Source organism: Lonchura striata, chromosome 2 (assembly GCF_050655825.1).
Source record: "Lonchura striata isolate lonStrDom1 chromosome 2, ASM5065582v1, whole genome shotgun sequence".
NCBI classification, from domain to species: Eukaryota; Metazoa; Chordata; class Aves; order Passeriformes; family Estrildidae; genus Lonchura; species Lonchura striata.
Genome location: NC_140704.1, coordinates 87054268 through 87076434, shown reverse-complemented (window position 1 = coordinate 87076434; position 22167 = coordinate 87054268). Strand labels below are relative to the sequence as shown.

At 37.9% G+C, this 22167-nt stretch overlaps 1 protein-coding gene across 1 annotated transcript; it reads right to left on the bottom strand.

Annotated features, from left to right (window-relative positions):
- Positions 1-1953: 1953 nt before the first annotated feature.
- On the bottom strand, positions 1954-21958 carry NSUN2 (NOP2/Sun RNA methyltransferase 2). The gene is made up of 19 exons (XM_021546854.4): positions 21803-21958; positions 21564-21721; positions 21292-21396; positions 21077-21182; positions 20408-20479; positions 17829-17913; positions 16838-17030; positions 16373-16447; positions 15148-15278; positions 12079-12152; positions 8900-9030; positions 8235-8331; positions 6947-7122; positions 6338-6430; positions 5817-5952; positions 4519-4599; positions 4146-4284; positions 3173-3212; positions 1954-2522 (listed from the first exon to the last, which is right to left on the bottom strand). Exons 1-19 carry the CDS (start codon positions 21878-21880, stop codon positions 2117-2119), a joined length of 2376 nt encoding a protein of 791 aa, XP_021402529.1. The 5' UTR covers positions 21881-21958; the 3' UTR covers positions 1954-2116.
- Between the last annotated feature and the right edge of the window lie 209 nt (positions 21959-22167).

Below are 22167 nucleotides of genomic sequence, written 5' to 3'. Positions count from 1 at the left end.
AACCCACCAAAAACAAAACAAAAAAACCCTATAGATAACACAGGAAAATGCGATTACTGAGACCATTTAAAATTATGGGCTCTTATTCTATTACAAGTCTAAGTGATACCCAATTTTGGTTTATGATACAAGAACCTACTTTTCTTTAGCTCCCAGATAAAAGCTTCCTACGCTCATTTTAGTCTGTCAGTCATAAACTCAGTAAAAAAAAACCTAACCAGGACAGGTCATTTTCTATAGTTTGCTTTCTGCTGGAATGGACATATCAACAAGTATTATTCTCAGCTTAACCTGTCAAACTTATATGCTTAGCAGAAAAGAAGCTGAAGCTGCTGCTAAGGAACATCAGTAGATACAATAACAGCAGGCATAATTCAAAACAAATTTTCATTTCTTCAGATAGGTTTTAACATTTGACCATTTTATAATTTATGGAGATCATCAGAACATAAAGATTAGATGGATTCAAATCATCCTCAGGGCTGACTACTTCAGACTACAATGCTGACTTGTGACACTGGTCTTTTCCACCCTTCTTCCATTTCAAATGTCCAAAATGCCAAAATAAATGCAAAGATATGAAAACATGCTTGAAGTTTCAAGTTGCAAAATCTTTTTCCTCATATACTTAAAGAGATAAAAAATATACTTTGCACACATCTCTGCTCAAAAGAAAATTCTGGTATGCTGTTCTTCAGCCTAAGGAGCTGCCAGAACTGAAGCTGTCCCATCACAGCTCTTTACTCAAAGAACAAGCTCAAATCTTAGCAAAATACAAGGGCAAGAACTGATTTTTTATTAACCTATTTTATGGACTCTCAAGAGGAAAAGGAGTCCTGTCAATGGTTCCTCACTGCAAGAGACTAATATCTCATCAGAGGACATGGCATTATTTCGCTTTTATGTCTGTCCCTCAAGAATTCTCCCTTTGATGAAGTAGTTCAAGGGCAGACATCAAAAAGTCTGTTGTAGCAAGGTACAGCAAATGGATCCAAGCCACATAAGACTTCATCAATAAAAATACACATGGTAAAATTCCTCTTGACAAGCACAACAAATACTTGCATCACTATGGTCCTAGAGGACAGTACCTTGTACTGCTGCTCACATTCCTTTCAGACTAACTTGACAGAAGTACAGAGTACAGCTGAAACGAAGCAACAAAGGATAGAATTTATATTCCAAGTCTCTGAGGTAGCCAACTTTTTTTAAAGTCAGATTAAATAAATTACCCTTCTAGACCTAAATAACCTTTTAAACATCTACTATACAACAACATATATATCACCATGATTTTTCTTTTAAACTATTATTTCAGCTATAAACAAGTTATCTTACAAAAATTAGAGATGACTCCCACTTGAAGAATTGACAGAGGAACAGATGACCACAGCAGATTTGAGTGATGGTCACAGACCCTTCCCAGGCACATTCAAGACAGGACTCTGAGGCACACTCAGCACACCTGAAGATCTAGCTAACAATATTTACTAGCTGGGTCTGTCAAGCAATTAATCACTTTCAAGAACCTCAGATATCAGTCTCTGATAAAGTGCATTCTGCTTTCTTTTCCCCAGGATGCTGGACATAGTTTTCTTCTGAATAACCATTCACCAGGTTGTCAGTCAGATAAGCTGTATGTGCACTTGTATGGATACTCAGACCGATTCTTTTACCCTTTAAAGAACCTGCACTTATCAACAGCAACCTATCAGGTGGTAAGTGGGGTAAGCAATCATAGGAGAAAAAAAATGTTTTTGGAATCTATATGCTTTAAATGGAACCCCAGGTTTTTCTTCTGAAGGAATTTTTGACCACTTACACACATGCACACTTGTGCATACCACTGTTCCATTAAAAATACAGACTTGAGATTTTACTGGTCTGTTGCCAGCAACAGACACCCAAACCCAACAATAAAAAGGAGTTTAAAATGGTGAAAAAGAGACACACTTGAAGGGAAATCTCTTTATAGCTTTCATTTAAAATATAAAATAGGTAAAGCTTTAAAAGAATAACATCCCATTCTGACCAAATTTTAAAATACAGTTTCATGCTAAAAGCAAAAGTCTGGATGTGAGCCTCATGGAAGCTGCCAAGCAATAAAGAAAGAAGCCTAATCTTTCACATTACTTGCATCTGTGTCATTGCCTTCCTGGCTTACATGACTGTTGGCATTCTTACTAGATTGGTCTAAATCCTCAATTTTATTTTCTGTTTCCATAGCACTGCTTTTGACAGGACTCTGGGAAGACTGTTCACCTATGTCTGCTTCCATTTTTGTTACTAAATCATGTTCTTTATCTTCCACATCCATGCTTTCCTCTGTTTGCACCAGTCTGTGTTGAACTTCTTCCTCAGTTTTGTTTTCCAATTCTTCCTCTTTCCTCTTTGCTTTAAACACTTCAACTCCCATCATCCTCAGGTAATGAAGTCTCTCATTCTTGGGCACAAAAGCACGCAGTGAAGTCTTCCCTTGCCAGCCACACAGCACTATTGGACACTGAAGATCATGAGGTTTTCTACAAACAAGTAGTTAAGTTCAGCCAGTTATGAGAAAGTTCATCTTCAAAACTTAATTTTATAGCCATACACCAATTCAGTTCTAACACTGAACACATTTTGTAACTATTCACAGAAGATGAAAGTACATTGTTCTTAACTTCAACACGTACACAGGCACCTGCTTGTCTACAAGCAAGCGAGCACGCCAAAAACCCAGAAACTCAATGCTATTAAATTTCTGCAACAAGCAAAATAATTTTTTGTCTCTGGTTTCAAAACTAATACAAGGAACAGCAAGATGAAAGTTTACATTAAGAAAATTCTCAGGAGTTTTGTCCACAAAAGTTACTTTGTCCACAAAAAGGAACAATAAAAAGCAGCTTTTTCCATTCCAAATGTTGGACTTTACAGGGAAATAAATCACATGCAGTGATCTGTTGATCTCTGGCACAACTACCAGCTCTCCTTTATGAAGCTAAATTCTATGCTTGTTTTAAGAATTCACTGATAAGACAGCTTCTTTCCCTGTCTTATTCTCTGTATCCTAGATGGCTTTACTGTTTCCCTCACTGCATCTCTATGCCTCTACTTCTGTTTTTGCTGAGTGAAAATAAATTCTTATCCAGGTCTTAGAAGTGCATAAATGGAAAGCAACACATCTACTTACTCGGGGTCTGGGTCGTACTTCAGAACTATACTTCCCATCGCTACAGGGAAGGGGGAACAAAAACAAAACAGATGTGTTACTTGGTACAATGATACAATGATTGTAATCTGAAAATGTTCAATAAAACAAGTTTTTAGACAAACACAGAGCATGACATGGTTAGCAATTATCCACATCAGTACACTGAAGTATAGAGAATACCAGATTTTATTCCCTTTTTTTTTCAAACCAAAGTATGTATATAGTCACAGACACAATTGCCAACATTGGCTCCTCCAAACTCCCAAACAAACAAATTAAAATACGAAATCCACACAGTGGATTAACTCACTCAGTGAATCCAGCATGAAACTTTAACTTAATTACAATGAACATAAGAGTATGCCAGACCAAACTTCAGAACATATTTTCTTCCCATTTTATCTCATCAAACATGGAAGTACAAGGATCAGTAATGAATTGGAAATAAAACAATACCAAAAGGCTGAAAACCAATTTTCATATCTTTAAGCATCCAGTGTAGAGGAAATTAAAAGTTTAATATGAGTAGACATTGTTCCCCATATTTAAGAATATAAAATCTGAGTAACTATATTTGATGCATAAGGTTATGACAAGCAATTGCAGATGACAAACAGTTTCAACTGGAGCATTAACAGGCAGAAAAACCAGAAGTGCATAGAAAATCCTTGTTCATCAGATATTTTAAATGCTGCCTCACAGCACTATTTTGCAGAAGTCCTGTTTGGCAACTCTTCTGTTCCCTAAAGCTCAAAAACCTTAGAGGCTGCAATCAGAAAGGACTACAATTTCTAGCAACAACTAGCTTTCAGTAATGCTTACTTACCCAACAAGTACATTTAAGATAAATTTAGTCAAAATTTTGAGCATACACAGTTTATGTTACAGGATTTCATAACCTTCTGTGCAAAGTAGAAAAATAATTTTGTGACAGCAAAATTAGCAGGCTTACCCATATCCTTGACTTTCTTCTGTGTTTCACTGCTAAATTTACTTAAGAATGGATTTTCCTGGGTTAGGAGAATTTTGACATCTTCTATGCAGACATTTATAATCCTTGCATGAATGAATGGGTAAAGAGTATAAATACCCTGTTTAATAAATAAAGACAATTATTTCAAAATTTAACCACTGACTTCTGAAGTAAAAATGTTAAAAACAGTATGCACTTTACCTAATACCAGAAAAAAAAATGAAACCTTACTGAAAATGTAAATTACCATTCAGCTGACAAAGTTAATGCCAGCTGTCTTATAGGCTCTTGAGGAAACCAAATATCTCCTCAATACTTTGGTTTCCTCGAGATCACAGTGCTATGCAATTACCTCTTGTGCTAATCTGAATGCACATCCAAACTGTTCACCATCACTGTTGCGAGACCAGACTTTTATCCCTGTGTTGATAACCTGCAAACAGCAAAGCCAATAAACATCAGTAGGGAGCATAAATTCTAAATTACAACTCTGAACTTGTTTTTTCTTCAATTCTTCAACCAGAAGTTCATTTGCACTGAATACCGAATTAATGTGAAAATTTATTCAAGGAAAAAAGCAACTCCTGCTATAAGAATGTGGCATTCCCTCAACATAAAATGTCTTTTACTCCTTTCCACATTGAAAACTGAACAATGTGAAGAAGTGGCAGTTCTAAAAAGAGGGCAGCAAACTACTAATATCTAACTTAAATTTTAGTTTGAGTAAGATTTTTCTGTGTGATTCCGGGAAGTCAATCAAGGACAGGATTTTAAAAATGTACAAGTGAATACTATTTGGACACTATCTATGCTTTGTGGTACTCAAGCCTCACTACCTAATATAATGCACCAGTTTCTTAAAATTTTGTCAATTATGTAGCCATTTCCTGGATAGGGGATAAAAGAATAATTGTTTATCCATTTTAAAGATCTGTTGCAAAGATGTATTGAATTTTCTCAAAAATTTTCAAGATTTGACTGGATGAGGCCCCAGAATGTATCTGATCTAGCTTTGAAGTCAGCTGTTTGGTGTAGGAAGGAAGCTGCCACTACATGAACTCATTCCAACCTAAATTACACAATGACTTTTAAGACAAATCTAGCATTTGCAAGACATTTTCCACAGGGAATCATAAAAAAAAATCCCTCTAATTAAAAAGAAACTACTTATTATCCCTTTATCACTCAGCTTAATGAACTTTCAAAATCTTTAATTGTTAAAATTACTTTGAAACAATGTCTCTATGTATTACAGCCAGTAAATAATTCAGCTGAACTTATCTTTTTGGCTTGCTTTCAAAGCTCCTAATACTTTTATAATTAAGAGGGTGATAAATACAACATCATCAATGTAAACTTGTAAAGTTACCTGAAGACTACATAAAAATGCTGGCACACACACAAGAGTTATATATTTCGTCTCTCTAGTTTGAAATTCTCTTTCATCCACCAAAAATGTACTGATTTTCATCTCAGAGACTGTTATTTACCTCTCAGTCAACTCTTCATCTCTAACATAGGAGGGACAGAGAGGAAAACATTAATTCAGACTTTAAAAAAAAAATATAGCCTGTCAGAGAGCTAATCCTCTATGTAAACAGTACTCTTGGCAAGTTCAAGGAGATATACACTGATGCTTATGAACCATACCTTCATCTTCTCACTATTGTTCAGAAGCACATTCCTTAGCTCCTTAGAAACCATGTACAGCTGCCTCTTTTTTCCTTCTTGAGTTCGAGTCAGTAAATTCATCTTGGGAAATGATGGGTCCAAGGCATAAAACTTCCTGCGGCCATAATACTTGTTTTGATTAACTGAGCAATAAAATCACATACTCAAAATGCATGGTTTAGCCCATTTCCTCCAGCTATCTCTGCAAATGCATAGCACTTTGGTTTCAGAACACAAAGATTAGACTTTCTAAGCTGCATGACATCAGAAAAGACAAGCTGTTATAGACACTGAGACACACTGGAAAATTTCCAGTGCAAACTCTAGTTAGCTATTTTCATTTAAGTGTTGAGGAGAGGGGGCCCTGATGCAAAGTAAGGTGTAAGTTATTATGCAAGACCAACGAGACCCATCCTTTGTAATGAACCAAACTTGAACTACTAACATCCCTGAACTAATAGGAATCTTACTGCCAAAACAGACAGATCTTTTTTTCTTACTGGATAGGAAGGAACAATGGATCATCTTCAGGGAGAAACACAAAGGGGTCTTCTTTAAAACCAAACAATTTCATTTTTTTAGATGGTGGCGGTCTAGAAAGGAAATAAAATTGCATTTTCAATTTCACCAGAATTTCACTTGCTTTAAAATCAGCATATTCAGTTCAGTTAGTCAACTCTTGGCTTATTGTAACAACATTATGCCAAAGAGAATATTGGCATTTTCTTGTGCTTCACTAACACTACACACAATTTAACTTGTTAAAATACAGAAGTGAAGCAGTGCTTGGAAACAGAGTTCACAAAAACAAGTAAACAGAGATTTCTGATGGAATTATTGTGAAGGCAATACAGATCTTTCAACTTCTGAAAGTATTTTTTCCCTTAACAGAGAAGAGAGTTTTAACAGACTTAACAAATGCTAATAAGAAAACTGGTTATTTTCCCACATTGCTGAATAAACACTGACAAGACAGAAAACATGGAAATGCAAGACAACGGAATGAATTAATTAATTTTTCTTGATTGACTTCTAAGTTACAAAAGAACTACAGAATACTCATCAATTGAGGAGCTGTCACAGGACAAATACTTAGACGTGGTCCTTACCCACACACTCCTTCCTTTTTACTCTGCTCAGTATCCAGGTTCTGCAGTTCTTGTATTTTCTTAGATTCTTCATTTTCAGCAAGTGTTGGTTCTTCAATAATACAGTCAGAACCATTACCTGAATTAGCTGCTGCCACTTCAGTATCTCCTATTCTTTGTGGTAATTTCTGATGAACCTATTTCAAATAACAGCATTTTCAAAAAAGTAAAAGTAGCATCCAACTTATAACAGAAGGCACCTATTTTCTCTCTTTGTATATGCTTAATTCTTGTCAATTTGTATGCAAGTGCTTAAACAGATCCATTCAGGGAGTTAATCTAATTACTAGATCAAGATACCATTATAAATTGCATTTACCTCCAGTACTGATCTGGACAGTTTCATACCAACTGTCCAAGAAAGTTATTTTTGTACCATCTACAAAATCATGTTCAAGCACTTAGAGAAGACTATTTTAAAACAGGATCTGCTGTTTTCCCCTGACACTCAGTGACACATGCATCCTGCTGCTGCACACCTTCTGTAAGAGTGCTACAACGTTTTAACTTAGAAGAGTATAAAGTATTTGGAGGGTGCTTACTTCTGAATAAATGCTTCTTCCCTATTGCTACATACATTTTACTCCTAAGTTGTTCTATTGAAGCAAATCAAATAAACACCTTAAAGGGATTCAAACAAGAAGTTCTTCTCACAGACATGACAATCTAAGAGATCAGATAAATCACATCAACCTAAAACCCTGTTGACAGGATTTTAAAGACAATTGACAACAAATGGATTAAAGGCAGATGGCTGAAGCTGCTGCTCCAAACAGTTTTATATCCATTCCCCATGCTGCTGATCTGCTAATCTGTTAGTGAATCACTCCTGAGCAACCAGCCACAGAGTGAGATAAACTGAAATCAGAATTAGCTTATAACACAGCAGAAAAAAAGCTTTTTAGCAGAGGACCACACACAGCTGAAGGAAGTGACAGCTTTAGCTATCTGATATAATCTGCTTCTGTAATTCTTTGAAAGCTTTAATTTTAGGATCAAGATTTAGCTTGTTGTTTTACTACCATTTCAAAATCCCCCTTTTTTTTTTCTTTTTCTTTTATTATAAAAGTTGTCATTGTTTTTTTCTTAAGTACTTAATGGCTTTGGGATTTTAGTTTTAATTGACACACTGAGCTGTAACTGAAGGGCAGATATGGAACAGTTACAGTATGTCTTCTATTATGTGCAAACTTTAAAAAAATCCTGAATCATTAGTAATTTACATTTTAGATAATTTAAAAGAAGTTACCTTAGGCTGACGTTTATTCCATGGCATTGGAGACCTTTTTATTAATACAGCCACAAAGAAGCCACCTGTGTTCTGATGATGTGGCAATATCCTAAGACTAGAGAGAAAAGAAAAAAGACGTTGCAGCATATTCATAACTGCATTCAGAATCACGAAACACCAGAAGGCCCACATGTTTTACTTTCAGGATAAGGTAAGTATTCCTAGTAGGACTGTGTAGATTTAATTTATCAAACAGGATCTAAACAGAGCATTCTGGCAAAATTACTTCCATCAATACAACACATTAATTCACCATTCACACTTGAGCTTGAATGACTCATTTCTAAACAATATTTTTAGAATAGCTGTGGAAAGCCTTTACATGCAAGTAAGTCACACTGTCAATATGTTAAAGTTTTACACACTTTTTCAGTAATTTTGACTGTTTATCTCTATTGTATGCAAAGAATTTGACCTTTTCAAGTGAGCACTTACCCCTCTTATGCAACTTGCAGTAATTTCTCCTGATTCACTGCAGTTAAAATATTGTGCATTGCCATTACATATGAAGCAACCAAAATATACTCAGACCTACACATTCCTAATCTGACCAAATTATAATTTGCCCACAGCCATATATATTACATCAAATTTTCATTAAGATCTACTATAGGAAAACTTACCAGCGTTCCAGATTCATTGCCTTTAGCTTTTCTTCATCTTTCACTGGAAACATAGTAGGACGTATTTGTGTTTGCCTATTTGAAGGCACATCTTTCCACTCCTCAAACCACTGTCCATCTTTCAGCATCACCTTCAAAGGGATAAATATAAATTCAGTGAAGGATATAAGTCACCATTTTAGAAGTCTTAATTAAAATAACTGCAAACCAAGGTTCAGACCCCAAATAAAGAAGTTATCTTCTGGTATAGAAAATAAAGTACTTTAAAGTGTATTGTTTCTTTGTGCATTGTATGTGTATGTTTCAGAGTAGGAGAGTCTTGCCAGCTGCAGCTCTTTGCTCCACTTCATATGCTTCAAAAGAAAAGCATACAGTCATAGTGCAGATTAGTGCTGAATCAACTACAAACATCTCTGTTAACCTGCTAAAACATGTGAATCACCAAAATCCAGTGGAAGGACAGTGGTGAAATACATAAGATTGGTGAATCATGAGATTTAAGATACACTACTCCTTTTTTCCCCCATGAGACTGGCTGTGAAACATTGTATTATAGGCAGCTTCCAAGCAGTATACGAGGGAAAAGAGCTACTGCAGTCTAGTAAAGATCAAAACTGAAGAATCCCAATTTCATTACATAAGAAATATGCAAGAGCGCAACACAACAGCTTGATAGGCAGAAAGCTGCATGACATGGGCATAGACGAGTCACTGACAGAGATGTTTGTGGAGAGTTGCTGAAGAAATGTCCCCATGAATTTTCTAGCATCTGTAATTCTACTCAGAACTCAGAAATTATCTACAGATCCACTCTAAGACAATGTGTAGACATAACATCACCTCAGTCTGGCTAAGGGTCAAAGCTTTTCATGGACTCTTAAGATACAAGCAGAAGGTTAGAGCCTCAACTCTTACAGGAAGGCATTCTAACATTCTTGATGCCCATCAAAGCAAGGATACCAAAGTGAAAAAATAAGCCAGGGAAAATTTGACTTCAGAGGTCTAGATGCCTGGTTTTGTACTGGATGCTAAAGCTGTAAGAAAGGTCCTAAATGGGGATGCACAGGGCAAATGCATAAAATTAATCACTGAAAGGAAGGTCCATTTTTGTTGTTAAGGCATCAAAGTAAGGCAGTTGCAGTGACAGCAACTTCAGGACTGGCAAGTATGGTAAAGTGGTTTCATACATGTTACTGTGACTGTCTTGAAAGTTTAGACAAGTGCTCTAGCGGAAACTGAAATGAACATTTATCTAGACTAGCTTCACTAAAAACTTTGAAATGCAGATTTCAGCATCATGAAGTCTGGCACTTCTCAGACACTGATTAGATCACACCTTGTGCCTTTCTACATTTCCTGAAATAGAAATTACTGTACTTACAGAATTAGTATTTCAAGTCAAAATATGCTACATTTCGTTGTGCTAGATGGAGACAAGACAGACTGTACTTCTGAACTACTCTTCTTTGGAAGTCACAACTCAAGCTTGAGATAAACCAACAAAAGGAGTGATAAATAACCAAAGTAAAAAAAAAACCAAAACTAATTTGTTTTGTTAGAGAAACTGCCTAGTAGTCCTGTGCTGTTCAGTTTTGGTTTACCAGCCTAACTGGTAAGTTGGTGTGACTGGTAGAATGACAAAGCACCAAAGAACACTCTGAACTCTTCTCTATTGCACATTTTACTGACCACCTGTTAGAGCAGAAGGAAGAGTAAAAGTGTTGCAGGAACAGACAACCAAATCTGGAGGTAAAAAGGTGTCTTCCTTCAAGCCCAAAATAATTCTCTGGAGTTCACTCATCATCTGGTTAAGGAGAGAGTACTGAATGCTATTTCCAAACACCCAAGTGTCCCTTGAATGAAACCTTATTTCTGTTTTTGCTGTTTCCAGAGATTTACAGTCAAACGATGTTCAGGAATATTCAATGTAATCAGTCACAGAATTCCTAGAAAACAAATACTGCACCAGGGAACAAAAGACTATGCCAAGTAAAACCAGCATCGAAATAAGCAAATATATCCATAGTGACATGCTAGCCAGTGAGGCATGAAAATATACAGTAGCAGTAAATTAGGTCTGAAGAAAGTCTGGCAAACTTTCAACAAATTTTATCAGACTAGGTTTTAAAACCTGTTAGGGAGATTTAGATTTCAACTGCAAAGAGAGAAATATATGCTACAGGGAATAAAATATACCCTTAGTGATCATTATATATATATATATATATATATATATATATATATATATATATATATATATATATAGTGTCTTTATGGAATACAAAAAAAAAAGCAAAATTAAGATCACAGAGCCATAGTTATGCATTACATTTGTTCTTCAGGTACAAGTATTCAGTGTAATACTTGTAATACTCTAGGAACTGCAAGAACAAAGAAATCAACTCGTTTCTAAGCTGCATTTACAGTGGCAAAGCATACATAAATCTTTTATTCTCTGCGTCTTGTTCATTAGCCTGTACACAGGCATAAACCTACCTGGCATTGCAAGAAACTAGTGAGATGGTAAGACAGGACACCCAATGGCATTTCAAAGGCACACACTCATAACTAAAATTTAATCAGTATCTTTCCCCACTACCAGGATGGCCTTCTACTTTTCTTGACTCTACTCTTGACAGGAAGCTGATGCAGCTTTGGGGTTTTTTGCCCCCCCGCTGTTAGTTTATTTCTAGAACTGAAATAATTTAAGGTCTGGAACAATATACAGAATACTATTACAGGATTAGTCACATCACTGCAGGCTTTACAGCTTATTTGCAGAAAGTTTCATAGCTTTGACTTCCAAATGAAATAAAATAGACCAGCTGAAGAACTGCAGAATCTAACATTCACGGACCCTGAAGACAGAGATAGATGGCTAACATTAAAAGTAGCTGAAATTATATTGCCATCTACAGGCCACACACATGCAACAGGATAGGGAATTTAGCAAGAAAGTACAGAGGACAGAGGAAAGAAACCTAGAGGTAAGGGGAGAGCAGATGAGGGGCAAAGATCCTACCCTTGCAAAGACTTTCAGCTTAGCTGTCTCCCCTAAACATCAAATCACTGCATTTATGCAGCTCAACTGAATGTTGTGAAATGTTACACTTCAGAATTTCCCTAATTTAACACTTTACCACAGACCAAGAACTTTACAAAAATATCAGGTTAAGTACCTTCCATTTTGTAATTCCTGGCATCCTCTTCAAACCTGGTAACTCAGAAGAGACATCAGCAAGTTCTAAGGCACCTGAAATCCCAAGAATATAAACGTTTTGAAAACAGAATTTAAGAGTTATGTTACCAATTAACTTTTAGAAAAATAGTTTTCCTTAAAGTTTTAAGCCGTTTTGCAAATAGTACTTTTTAAAACTTTCTAGAAATAAAACGCTATACAACTTATTCCACTTACATTAACAAAGAAGGTGAGAAGAACTGTTAATAATAACTACATAAGATGTAACCATAAATTACCCAAAATATAATGGTTAGATATTTTTGTAGCAGCTGCAGAGAAATACTCTACAACTTGTATCATTAAACATTAGTGTTCTAAGCAATGAAATAATTGAAGTTCTTATTCTCATTTACTCAGTATTTGGATTTACTATACCGATTAATATTTTTCAGGGAATAACTTCTGGTATAACCAAGTCTTCTGAAATGCCTAAATATTCTAAATTAAAAAACTCACAATCTCAATATATTCCAGAGAGAGAGGAAAGAGAATTTATTTTTAAAATGGAAAGGAAAATTCCAACTCTTTAACACTAACACAACAAAAGACTATGTGCCAAAAATATGTCCAATCACTACAAGAAACATCAACAGGGTATAGCTTAATTTACTGAATAAAACCTTCAAGCTGCCTAAAGTCCAGAAGGAATGATATAAACATTTACTGTTTAAATAGGTGATCTCCTAGAAAAGAATAACTTTTAACATTGCTTTTCTGTGATTCTAAATACTTAAGTTATTTAACAGTCAGGTAGGTATTTCCTCATGTTGTACACAATTTATCAGCCTGTTCTACATGACTTTAACCATTTACTCTTACAGTGACAGCTTAAGCAAGTCTTTTAAATAAATGAAAAGGAGATATACGAATTAATAGAAAAATTCAAAAATGACATCTCAAATGTGATTACAGTTGATGTTTTGCATCCATCCTTTGAATACTCCTGCCTCCCGTGACTTCAGTTGATGTCTCAAAGATTACACCAGACTTACTAGGCACTGAAGAGTCTGTCAGAAGTGCTACAGTTTCCAATAGCTGCTACATGGTACAAAAAAGCCTTCTCCCTATTCCCTCATGTCTAAGGGGAAAGCAATCTCTCATCTCCTCCACACATTTGCTTCACCAAGGTAACTCTTAGAAACTACCACCAAACTTCTGGACTGACCTGAACTAATTATTGAAGTGCAATGCCCCTTGCAGACCACTGCACAGCCTCTTTACTACTACCTTCTTAAGCTACACGTGTGTTCAAGTTTCAAGGATAACATTCACTTGCTGGGACACATCACAGCCTCCCAAGTATGCCTCAAAATACCTCTACTGGGCAGACACCAGACCTGAACATCAGAGCCAGTCCTTCTGTCAAAGTATTGAATTTCCTACAGGTGCTATAATTGCTGGCCTCCACATCCTACTGCTTTTGTGTTCCTATCCCAACTAGTTCTTAATGCTTTCCAATCTTGCACTGTTAAAATTAATGCTTGCTTACTATTGCCTTCAATAAGGCCACTGCAATTTACTGGGAACGTGTCTACAATTACCAAAGAAACTACTTCTAAATAAAAATGTCCTTTCACAGAATAAGGTGAGTTGGAAAGGACCCACCAAGATCATTGGGTCTGACGCAGGCCCCTGCACGACACCCCAAGAGTCACACCATGTGCCCGAGAGCATTGTACAAATGCTTGAACGCTGTCAGGCTGGTGCTGTGATCACTTCCCTGGGGAGCCTGTTCCAGTGCCCAACCACCCTCTGGGTGAAAAACCTTTGCCTGATATCCAGTCTAAACTTCCCCTGAACACACCTTCAGGCCATTCTCACGGGTCCTGTCACCGGTCACCTGCCCTTCTGCTTCCCTTCATGAGCAAGTTTCAGACTGCAATGAGGTCTTCCCTCAGTCTCCTCTAGGCTGAACAGAACAAGTTACCTCAGCCACACGTCATCAGACTTTTCCTGGAGACCCTTTATCATCTTTGTTGCCTTCCTGTGCATGCTCTCTAATAGTTTAATGACTTTCTTATATTTAAGGAATCAAAACTGCACACAGGCCATAAGATGAATCTGCCCCAGTGCACAGAAGAGTGGGAATAGAAATCACATAGTCAATTCCTAATTGACCTGTAAGCACTTAAGCTAAAGTGCTGTTTCTAAGACAATGAAATTCCACACATAATTTGGGGCCAGAATAGCTACTGGCACAATGTAAACATTACACAAAACAGGCTACCAAATTCCAGAGTAAATGCAGCTCCAGAAAGCAATAGAGCTGCTTCTGTTCTGTAAAAGGCTCAACTTTAAAGTCTGTGGAACTTTTCATGCCAAATCAAATTAGATGTTTCCAAATTTCAGGTTATTGATTCAGAAAAAACCAGTATGCACCAGCTACTAAATGGGCTACAGAACTCTACTATCACAAATAGATGCAGTGCAGCTTCCCAGCTCATCTCAGTTTTTTCCACCTCTTGTAACCTCAGCTTTCACATGCAAGACAAAAATGCAAAAAGAACCCCATGAGTTTAAACACATTAAAAATCCAAGCATGTCAAAATGTGGGGCAAAGGATGCTACAGGTATCAGTGACTACCACCTACTGGTGTAGTTACTTCACTCTAACTGCTTAACTACACTCCAGGCATTTTACTCCTATAGTGCACAGCAGCAATGCTCCACACTGAGTTTTCCAAAGGAATTGCAGATGTCAGACATAGATTCCAACCAGTGAAAGCAGTTAGTGGGAGCCAGATAACAGAGACTGATCTATAGAAGTGTGTTCTGTATCATTAACACAACTCTTCAGGTTTTGTATTTGCAGCTGATTCACACCCATTTAAGAAAACTGCTCAACATTAATGAAATCCTATGGTACCAAAAGATTTCCACAGTTGTGCAAACTAGCAGCACATTACCCACACTCAGCTTATCACTAGTACCATCATACACATAGCCTTTTTGGACTGAGGGAAAAAAATAAAAGAGTTCCCCACTTTGTTCAAGCTTACATTCTCACCTTGACTCTTTTCCAGCAGAGATGCGATCACAGCTTCATTTTCGATGGGATTCAAGGAACACGTGGAATACACCATTCTCCCACCTTCTGCCAGCTGTTCAACACCACGGGTTGCAATTCTCAACTGCAGTCTAACAGAACATGCTTGATCTAGCCAGCTATCATTCAGGAACCCACAAAAAGCTTTACTGCAGACACACAACTCTCCATGGACTAAGCCAGAACTTGGAGAGTTCTACAGCTGTCAGCAGTACACAAATTACAGTCAGTGTTGAACTAAGTCAGCTTAGTGCAGTCTATACTGCAGACACACTCACAATTAAACCTATTAAATTAAAGCAACAATTAGGTCAAACATTAACACTAATGCAGTATACTTTTGAATATAACATTCTCTATTTTGTTCTTTCTAGTGCCCCATCAGTTTTATTATGAAGTACTCAAGAGTAGAAAAATAACACCCAAAAACAGGACTCTTCTCAAAAGTCCAGTTAAAATGAGGAGTAATCTGATTATTACAAATATTATGGACAACACAGCTTAAACAGCAACGGCCTTCTGAGAAAGGTATCACGGAGCTGGACCATGAGTTTAGATCCTACCTGCATACTTCCAACTGAAATGAAACCTGCAATAATTAATGAGTTGCCAAGAAGTCACAGGTCAGCTGAATCACAGTAACCAATGGCATCCGCAGCTTGTTAAAAATACACAATAAAATGTTCTGAGTTTTTTAATCTCTTTCAAGCACTATTTTATCATGTGCCTGCACTAGGCTAAATACTCATTCACCATCAGTTTACATAAACCCATCTCAGGTAACTGAATTTGTGTATGATCTCTAGAATCCTAAAGACTTTAAAATATCACTAATAAATTTTACAACTTACTGTATTTTCCAGCAGTATGTTACCTGCTTAAATGCTAAGAATCCCAACCAAGTGGTTTGTTCCATTTTATTAGCTATCCTGTCTAAATCAATTCAATGAATATTTCCATGACAGATATTTGTAAAAACACAAGCAATTTAGATTCACATGCTTCCCTCCTCACATCTGAAACCCTACACTTCCTCTCAATACCACTAAGCTCTTGATTTCAGAAAAATTACTCTTCCTAGTCTCTGCTTTATCATATATTAACATGTGAATGCATGCAGATGTTAAAGATATAGAAAAAGGAGAGAAAAATGAAAGAAGTGCAGATGTGCAATAAGCATTTTTACCCATGGAGCTGCAAACTATTTTGTGTTGTCCATTTCTTCCACACATCAATGTTTTTCCTCATGGTTCCATCTCCGCTGCAACAGAGGTCAAACAGATTTGTATTATTTATGTGCAAGACTCTTTCCATATCAAAGTCATTTATAGCATCACAAAAAATCCAGTCCCTCTCCCTTGTAACTAGTTCTCCTACACTGTTCCGTTTTGTTTCTTCCCTGTCTTTGTATTTCAGTGTCCCAAACAAGGTCAAAATTTGAAGCCCTTCAACTATATATATAGATCAAATATAAGGACCACATGGAATGAAAAAATTCACCTCGATTCTGTATCCCCACACATAGAAGACATTCTGCACTATAAATCCTAACTCACTAACCTACTCAAAAGGCGCAATTCAGTAACATAAAATATTTAGCACTGCACTTAAAGCAATAAAATCCATGTATTCAACTTCACATGCAAGGTACCTGCAGGGGACATCACATAAAATCCTGTCATAGAAGAGGATCTCTTTTCTTCCATCAACATCTATTTGAAGGTTAGGAATGCTGGAGGCATCATGATTTACCACCATGATGCATGGACTGTTTAATCTCTTAGCCTGATGAACCAGCAAATAGCAGCGCTTGTTGTCGACATCATTGGCAATTACAAAACCACCTGGGAACATAAAATAGTGGGAAAATGTTTTACTATTCAACATATAAATAATTTTACATACTTTATTACCTTGTCTCGGAAAGTTCTGTAAACCTTTCACTAGAGATTTTTATTTAAAAGACTGCTCATGAATAGGGGAGCCCTTACTGAGCATAAAATATCTTAAAGCATATTGCAGGCTAACTGATGTGTCATAGTCTCAAGAGTTTTAGCTCCCATCCTGTGGCAGTAAGACACAGACAAGGGCCCTTCAACTTTTGAAAATAAAACCTCCAAAACAGAAAAAAACCCCACTGTCACCAAAGACAATCTCTACATGAGCAAATTTTCCGCACAATGCAGAAAGAATCCACACACTCTCTACAACTTTACAGTGTCATGGGGCAGTATTTTCTGTGAGCATCTAACAAAAAATAAAGATTCTGAAGCTTACAAAAACTGTAAATACCACAATTTCTTCAAGTATAAAGTAGCTTAATCCAGTGTTTGCAGGATACCATGAAAGCACAGAGACCATCAGGTAATATCTGATTTACCAGATATTCTGATTTATATACAGAAATCAAGCTCTAATCACATGTACTGTAATCTGAACTGAAAAGATACATATAATTGATGTCTGTTTTTCAAGCAAAGGAAGTCCATGAAGCTTCAAATGGGTACCTTTAATCTCTTAACAACACCTTGGGGAATTCAGTATGTAGTTTAATGCAGTTACTCATCTGTGACATTAAAAACAATCTACTACAAGAAAAAGCAGAAATTACAAGTAACAAGTTTTTAGTTTTCTAGACTTACTGGGAAAAGGAACATTCATGTCTGCATGTAACATTTCAATGAGCTGTGCAGTCTTAGATCCAGGAGCAGCACACATATCTAGAATCTACAAATATAAGAAAATTTTAAAAATTCCTGCCTTACACTTTTTCAGTACTTGAGAAATTTACTATGTTCTTGTTTAAATTAGGTATTTTTGAATATGCAGAATTATGAATATTCTGAACACCAATTTGAGAAGAACAAAGTACAATTCTGATTCTTGTATGCTTTACGTTTAAAGATTGAAAATAAAAAGGACTTTACTTTGTAGGGAACAAAAACATCAGCTGAAATAAAATCTGAAAGAGGAACCTGAATACAGATCTGGGGATATTATCTTTTTTATCAGTTCACAAAAAATTCCAAATTAAGTTATCTGCAATGTTACATATTTATTGAAGACAAAGTTACATTCAAGAGCAAACAGTACTTTTCTTTGAACTATTAATAAATTAATTGGATACAGTTTTTATAAAAATGATTTGTTGTCCCTCCCCACACATTTACATTTCAATGTAAAAAATCGGGGCAGTATAGTCTCCTGCTTCTTTATCTTGGAAGAAACACTTAGGAAGTGTTTGAACTGCCCTGAGGCAGCTGAACACAACAGCAGAGACACCAACACCTAAATTTTAGTGTATTTCTCCCTCCTAATTAATCACTAATTTGGCTTGAGATAGAGTTATTGGTAGAGTCACTTTCACAGCAAAACAACTGACATCTCACACTGTTCTCTTAAGCAAGAAAGCTTAGAGCCTTTCGTCTTGCCTAAGCATAGATTTTCAGAAACATACGTCTAGCTCCTGGACCTTTGGCTCCAGTAAAAATCAGCTGAGATCCTGCAATAGGATAAAGGATGGGAACGATCTGCTCAGATTCTCATGCGAGCCCCCAGCATGAACAAGACCAAGCCAGAAGACAGACCCCAGAGAAACACAAAGAGAGCTCCAGGCAATGTGTGCCAAGTGCTGTCGTGCAGCAGTGCTAACGCATCATGAAGCACACCCTGCAAGAGAGTATCGAATCTGCTGTTTAAATTAAGAGATGTGATGCTACTGTTTTCTACTTTTGCAAATAATGCAAAAGATGATGAAGAATGCACAAGGCTAAACACATGCTAAAACTGTCCAGGAAATTGATGGTGGAGGAAAACTAAATGGAAAAATAGATTTAAAATGAACACAGCTATGGGAACGTTTGACAATCATTAATTTTATCCTTGTGGAAGACAGAATCAACATGTTAGACTTGGCATACAGAACATGCTGGTTAAGCAAAAGTAAGCTGCAATTCTGGTCCTAACAAGCAGCTCCTAAGCTAAGGCACTAAGGACCATGAAAGGTCCTAAATGAGAAGTCAGGGCATCATTACATCATTAAACATTTGCTGTTTTGGCACAAGAGAGAATAAAGAACCTATTCTTAATCTGATTTATGAAATCTTACATGCATTTCTGGAAAATGCTGCAGTACTCATCCAAAATGAAACATTCAATGTAAAGCCTATATACTGCTAGCTTATCATATAAATGTAAGGTGTGTGCAAAAATATCCCCACAATTTGTGTTTTACATTAAGATGAATGTGTTCACCACCTGTTCAATTCCAGACAAAAATCAAAATACACTTGTGACACATCAGGACTGAGACTTTCAATTTAAAAGAGATAAGAAGACCTTGTCTCACATAAAACAGCATATGACATAGCTGTCATACACTGGGTTGGGTGAAAGTAGAAGAAAAAAAGGTGAAAAGTTATGTATGCTAAGTACTGCTAATATAAAAACTGCATACAAAGTATTCTTTAAAACACATATTAAAAGTTCGATAAACATAAAAATTTAGATACAGTATGAAAATTTAAGAAAGAAGAACACAACGTGGCTGTTGAGATAGCAAGGCAACTAGCTCATTAATGAAAAGATCACAAAGTCAGAACAGAAAGTCTGCTACCAGATATGCTCATTCCTGTGGTATGCCCTAAGAAAAGACCATGGGCATTCCTCACACACTTCAGTTAAAGTTAGCACCCTATAGTGTTTAGCCACCACCAACAGCATGTCTCAGCTCACCCAAAATAATTTATCTAACAGATTATTTATAGAGTAGAATTTTTCAGCTTCTTTAAAAGGCATAGAGGACCGAAATATACAAGGTAGGGAATATTATCACTTGCATCTTGAAAACTACATCTATTCAGTGTGATGGAGAGAGGAAGTTAACAACAGTTACGTTACTTTAAATGCAGGTTGTAACAAGAACACAGAACTCAGATGCAGCTAAACATATTTACACTTTGAAAATAAGACTATGCAACTGCTTAAAATCAAAGTGTCTTTTGCATGATATTGCACACCGCTGAAAAAGTAGATGTTCCTCTGATAGTGTTTTTGTGATCTGAACATTAGCTGAGTGTAGCTGTTGATGTGCAGAAAGCATAAAATGTACCAAGATGAAACAGAACCGTGTATCAGCCCTGATACTGCTCCTGTGATTTGTAATTTCATTTGAGCTAATTTCAGGGAAAAAACTTTAGTACACATTATACTCTAGATTTACCTTATGATGAGGGCTAACATTAAGCAGCAGAGGTGGGATCATACTAACAGCTTCCTGACGACTGATGTTTCCCTTGAAAGGCAAAAAGAAATTAAATGTCCATGAATGCATTTCTTCTGCAACAAAATTTTTAAATTGCTATGTAATAAAAAAAAAAGCAGTCAGAAACACACACTATAAACTTAGTATTAATTATTTTAGAATTTAACAAAAAAAATCACAGTATTTCACCCAATTGTAATTTCTAAGAATTGTATATTTACTCCATTTATATTAATTCTGCAGTTTTGCTCAAAATAGAGGAGAAACTAGCTTGAATCAAGTGACAAATATCCATCACTTAAGTGTTGTCATGCCCATGCATGCACTTTTTACCAGGTTTAAACATTTGGTTTAAACCTGGTAAAAACCTGATTATTTTACAGGGATTCATTTTAACATCTCCAACAACAATAAAAAAATACAATTAGTTTAGAAAAATATCTGTAGCTGCAGTTATGCACTAGAATCATTGGATGCATCACTGCCAACTGCACGAAAAAATCCAGATTCTTCTGAGCCACTCAACTTCTGAGAGAAAAGGTAGATTCTCCATCTTTCATAATGTATTTCAATAAAACATTCCTCAGGATATGCCAGAAAAAAAATCAAGATCTATCCGAAACTTACACATTCTGTCTCGCTAACCAGAAACTGATGAAACTTTTCCAGCTGAGGGGACTTGCGTAAGATTTTTCTACTCAAGTTAGTGTGCCAGGCTAACTCTTCAGGATACCTGGTGGAAAAGAGACGGGAAAAGAACAGAGGCGGAAGAAAGAGACCGATGAGCCAGGCTGGTTGCCGGAAACATGCAGAATGCCTAGAGTCGCCTCCAGATCACTCACCAGCTCAGCGACTGCGGCATCTCGACTTTCTGGCCATCCACCTCCAGGTCCTGGAGCTCTCGGAAGTACTTTTCTTTCAAGCAGTGGAGAATCTCTCTGGCGTGGCTGCATGCGAGAGACACCCGGAGGGACACCGGATGGAGAATCACGCAATCACAGATCGGCCCGGGTTGGAAGGAGCCTTAAGGACCGCGTGTTCCCACCCCGTGCCGTGGGCGGGACACCTCGCCGGGCGGCTCTGGCAGCCGCTGTCCGGGAGCCCCAGCCCGTACCTGCGGTAGCCGGTGATGCGCAGCGTGGCGGGCAGCGGCTCCCGCAGCGCCGCCATGAACGCGTCCCACTCTCCGGCGGGCACGATGCCCAGCTCCCGATAGTACCGCTCGAACAGCTCATTCTCCTTCACGATCTCGGGGTAGCCGCCGGCCCAGCCCTGAAGAAAAGCGCCGCCGCCGTCAACCCGGCGGTCCCGGCGCTCCCCGCCCCGCTTCACCTGCCCCGGCCCGGCTCTCACCGCCTGGTCCCCGCCTCCGCCCCGCTCCTGCCGCTGCTGCTGCTGCTGCCGCCGGCGGTCCCGCGCCCTGCGGCCCATGGCAGCCAGGCGGCGGCCGAGCCGCGCCACCAGCCCCGCCGTCGGGAGGAGCGGCCGCTCCCGCCGCTCCCGCTCCCGCCGCTCCCGCTCCCGCCGCTCCCGCTCCGGCCGGCCCGGGGCACCGCGCGGCGGCCGCGTGCTCCCGGCGCGCAGGCGCAGACCCGCCTTCTCCCGGCGCCGCTTCCCGGCGGAACTTCCCGAGCGCCCGGCCCGGCCCGGCCCGGCCCCACCCACAGCGGGCGGGGCGGGGGCGGGGCGGGGGCGGGGCGGCGGGGGTCACGCCCCGG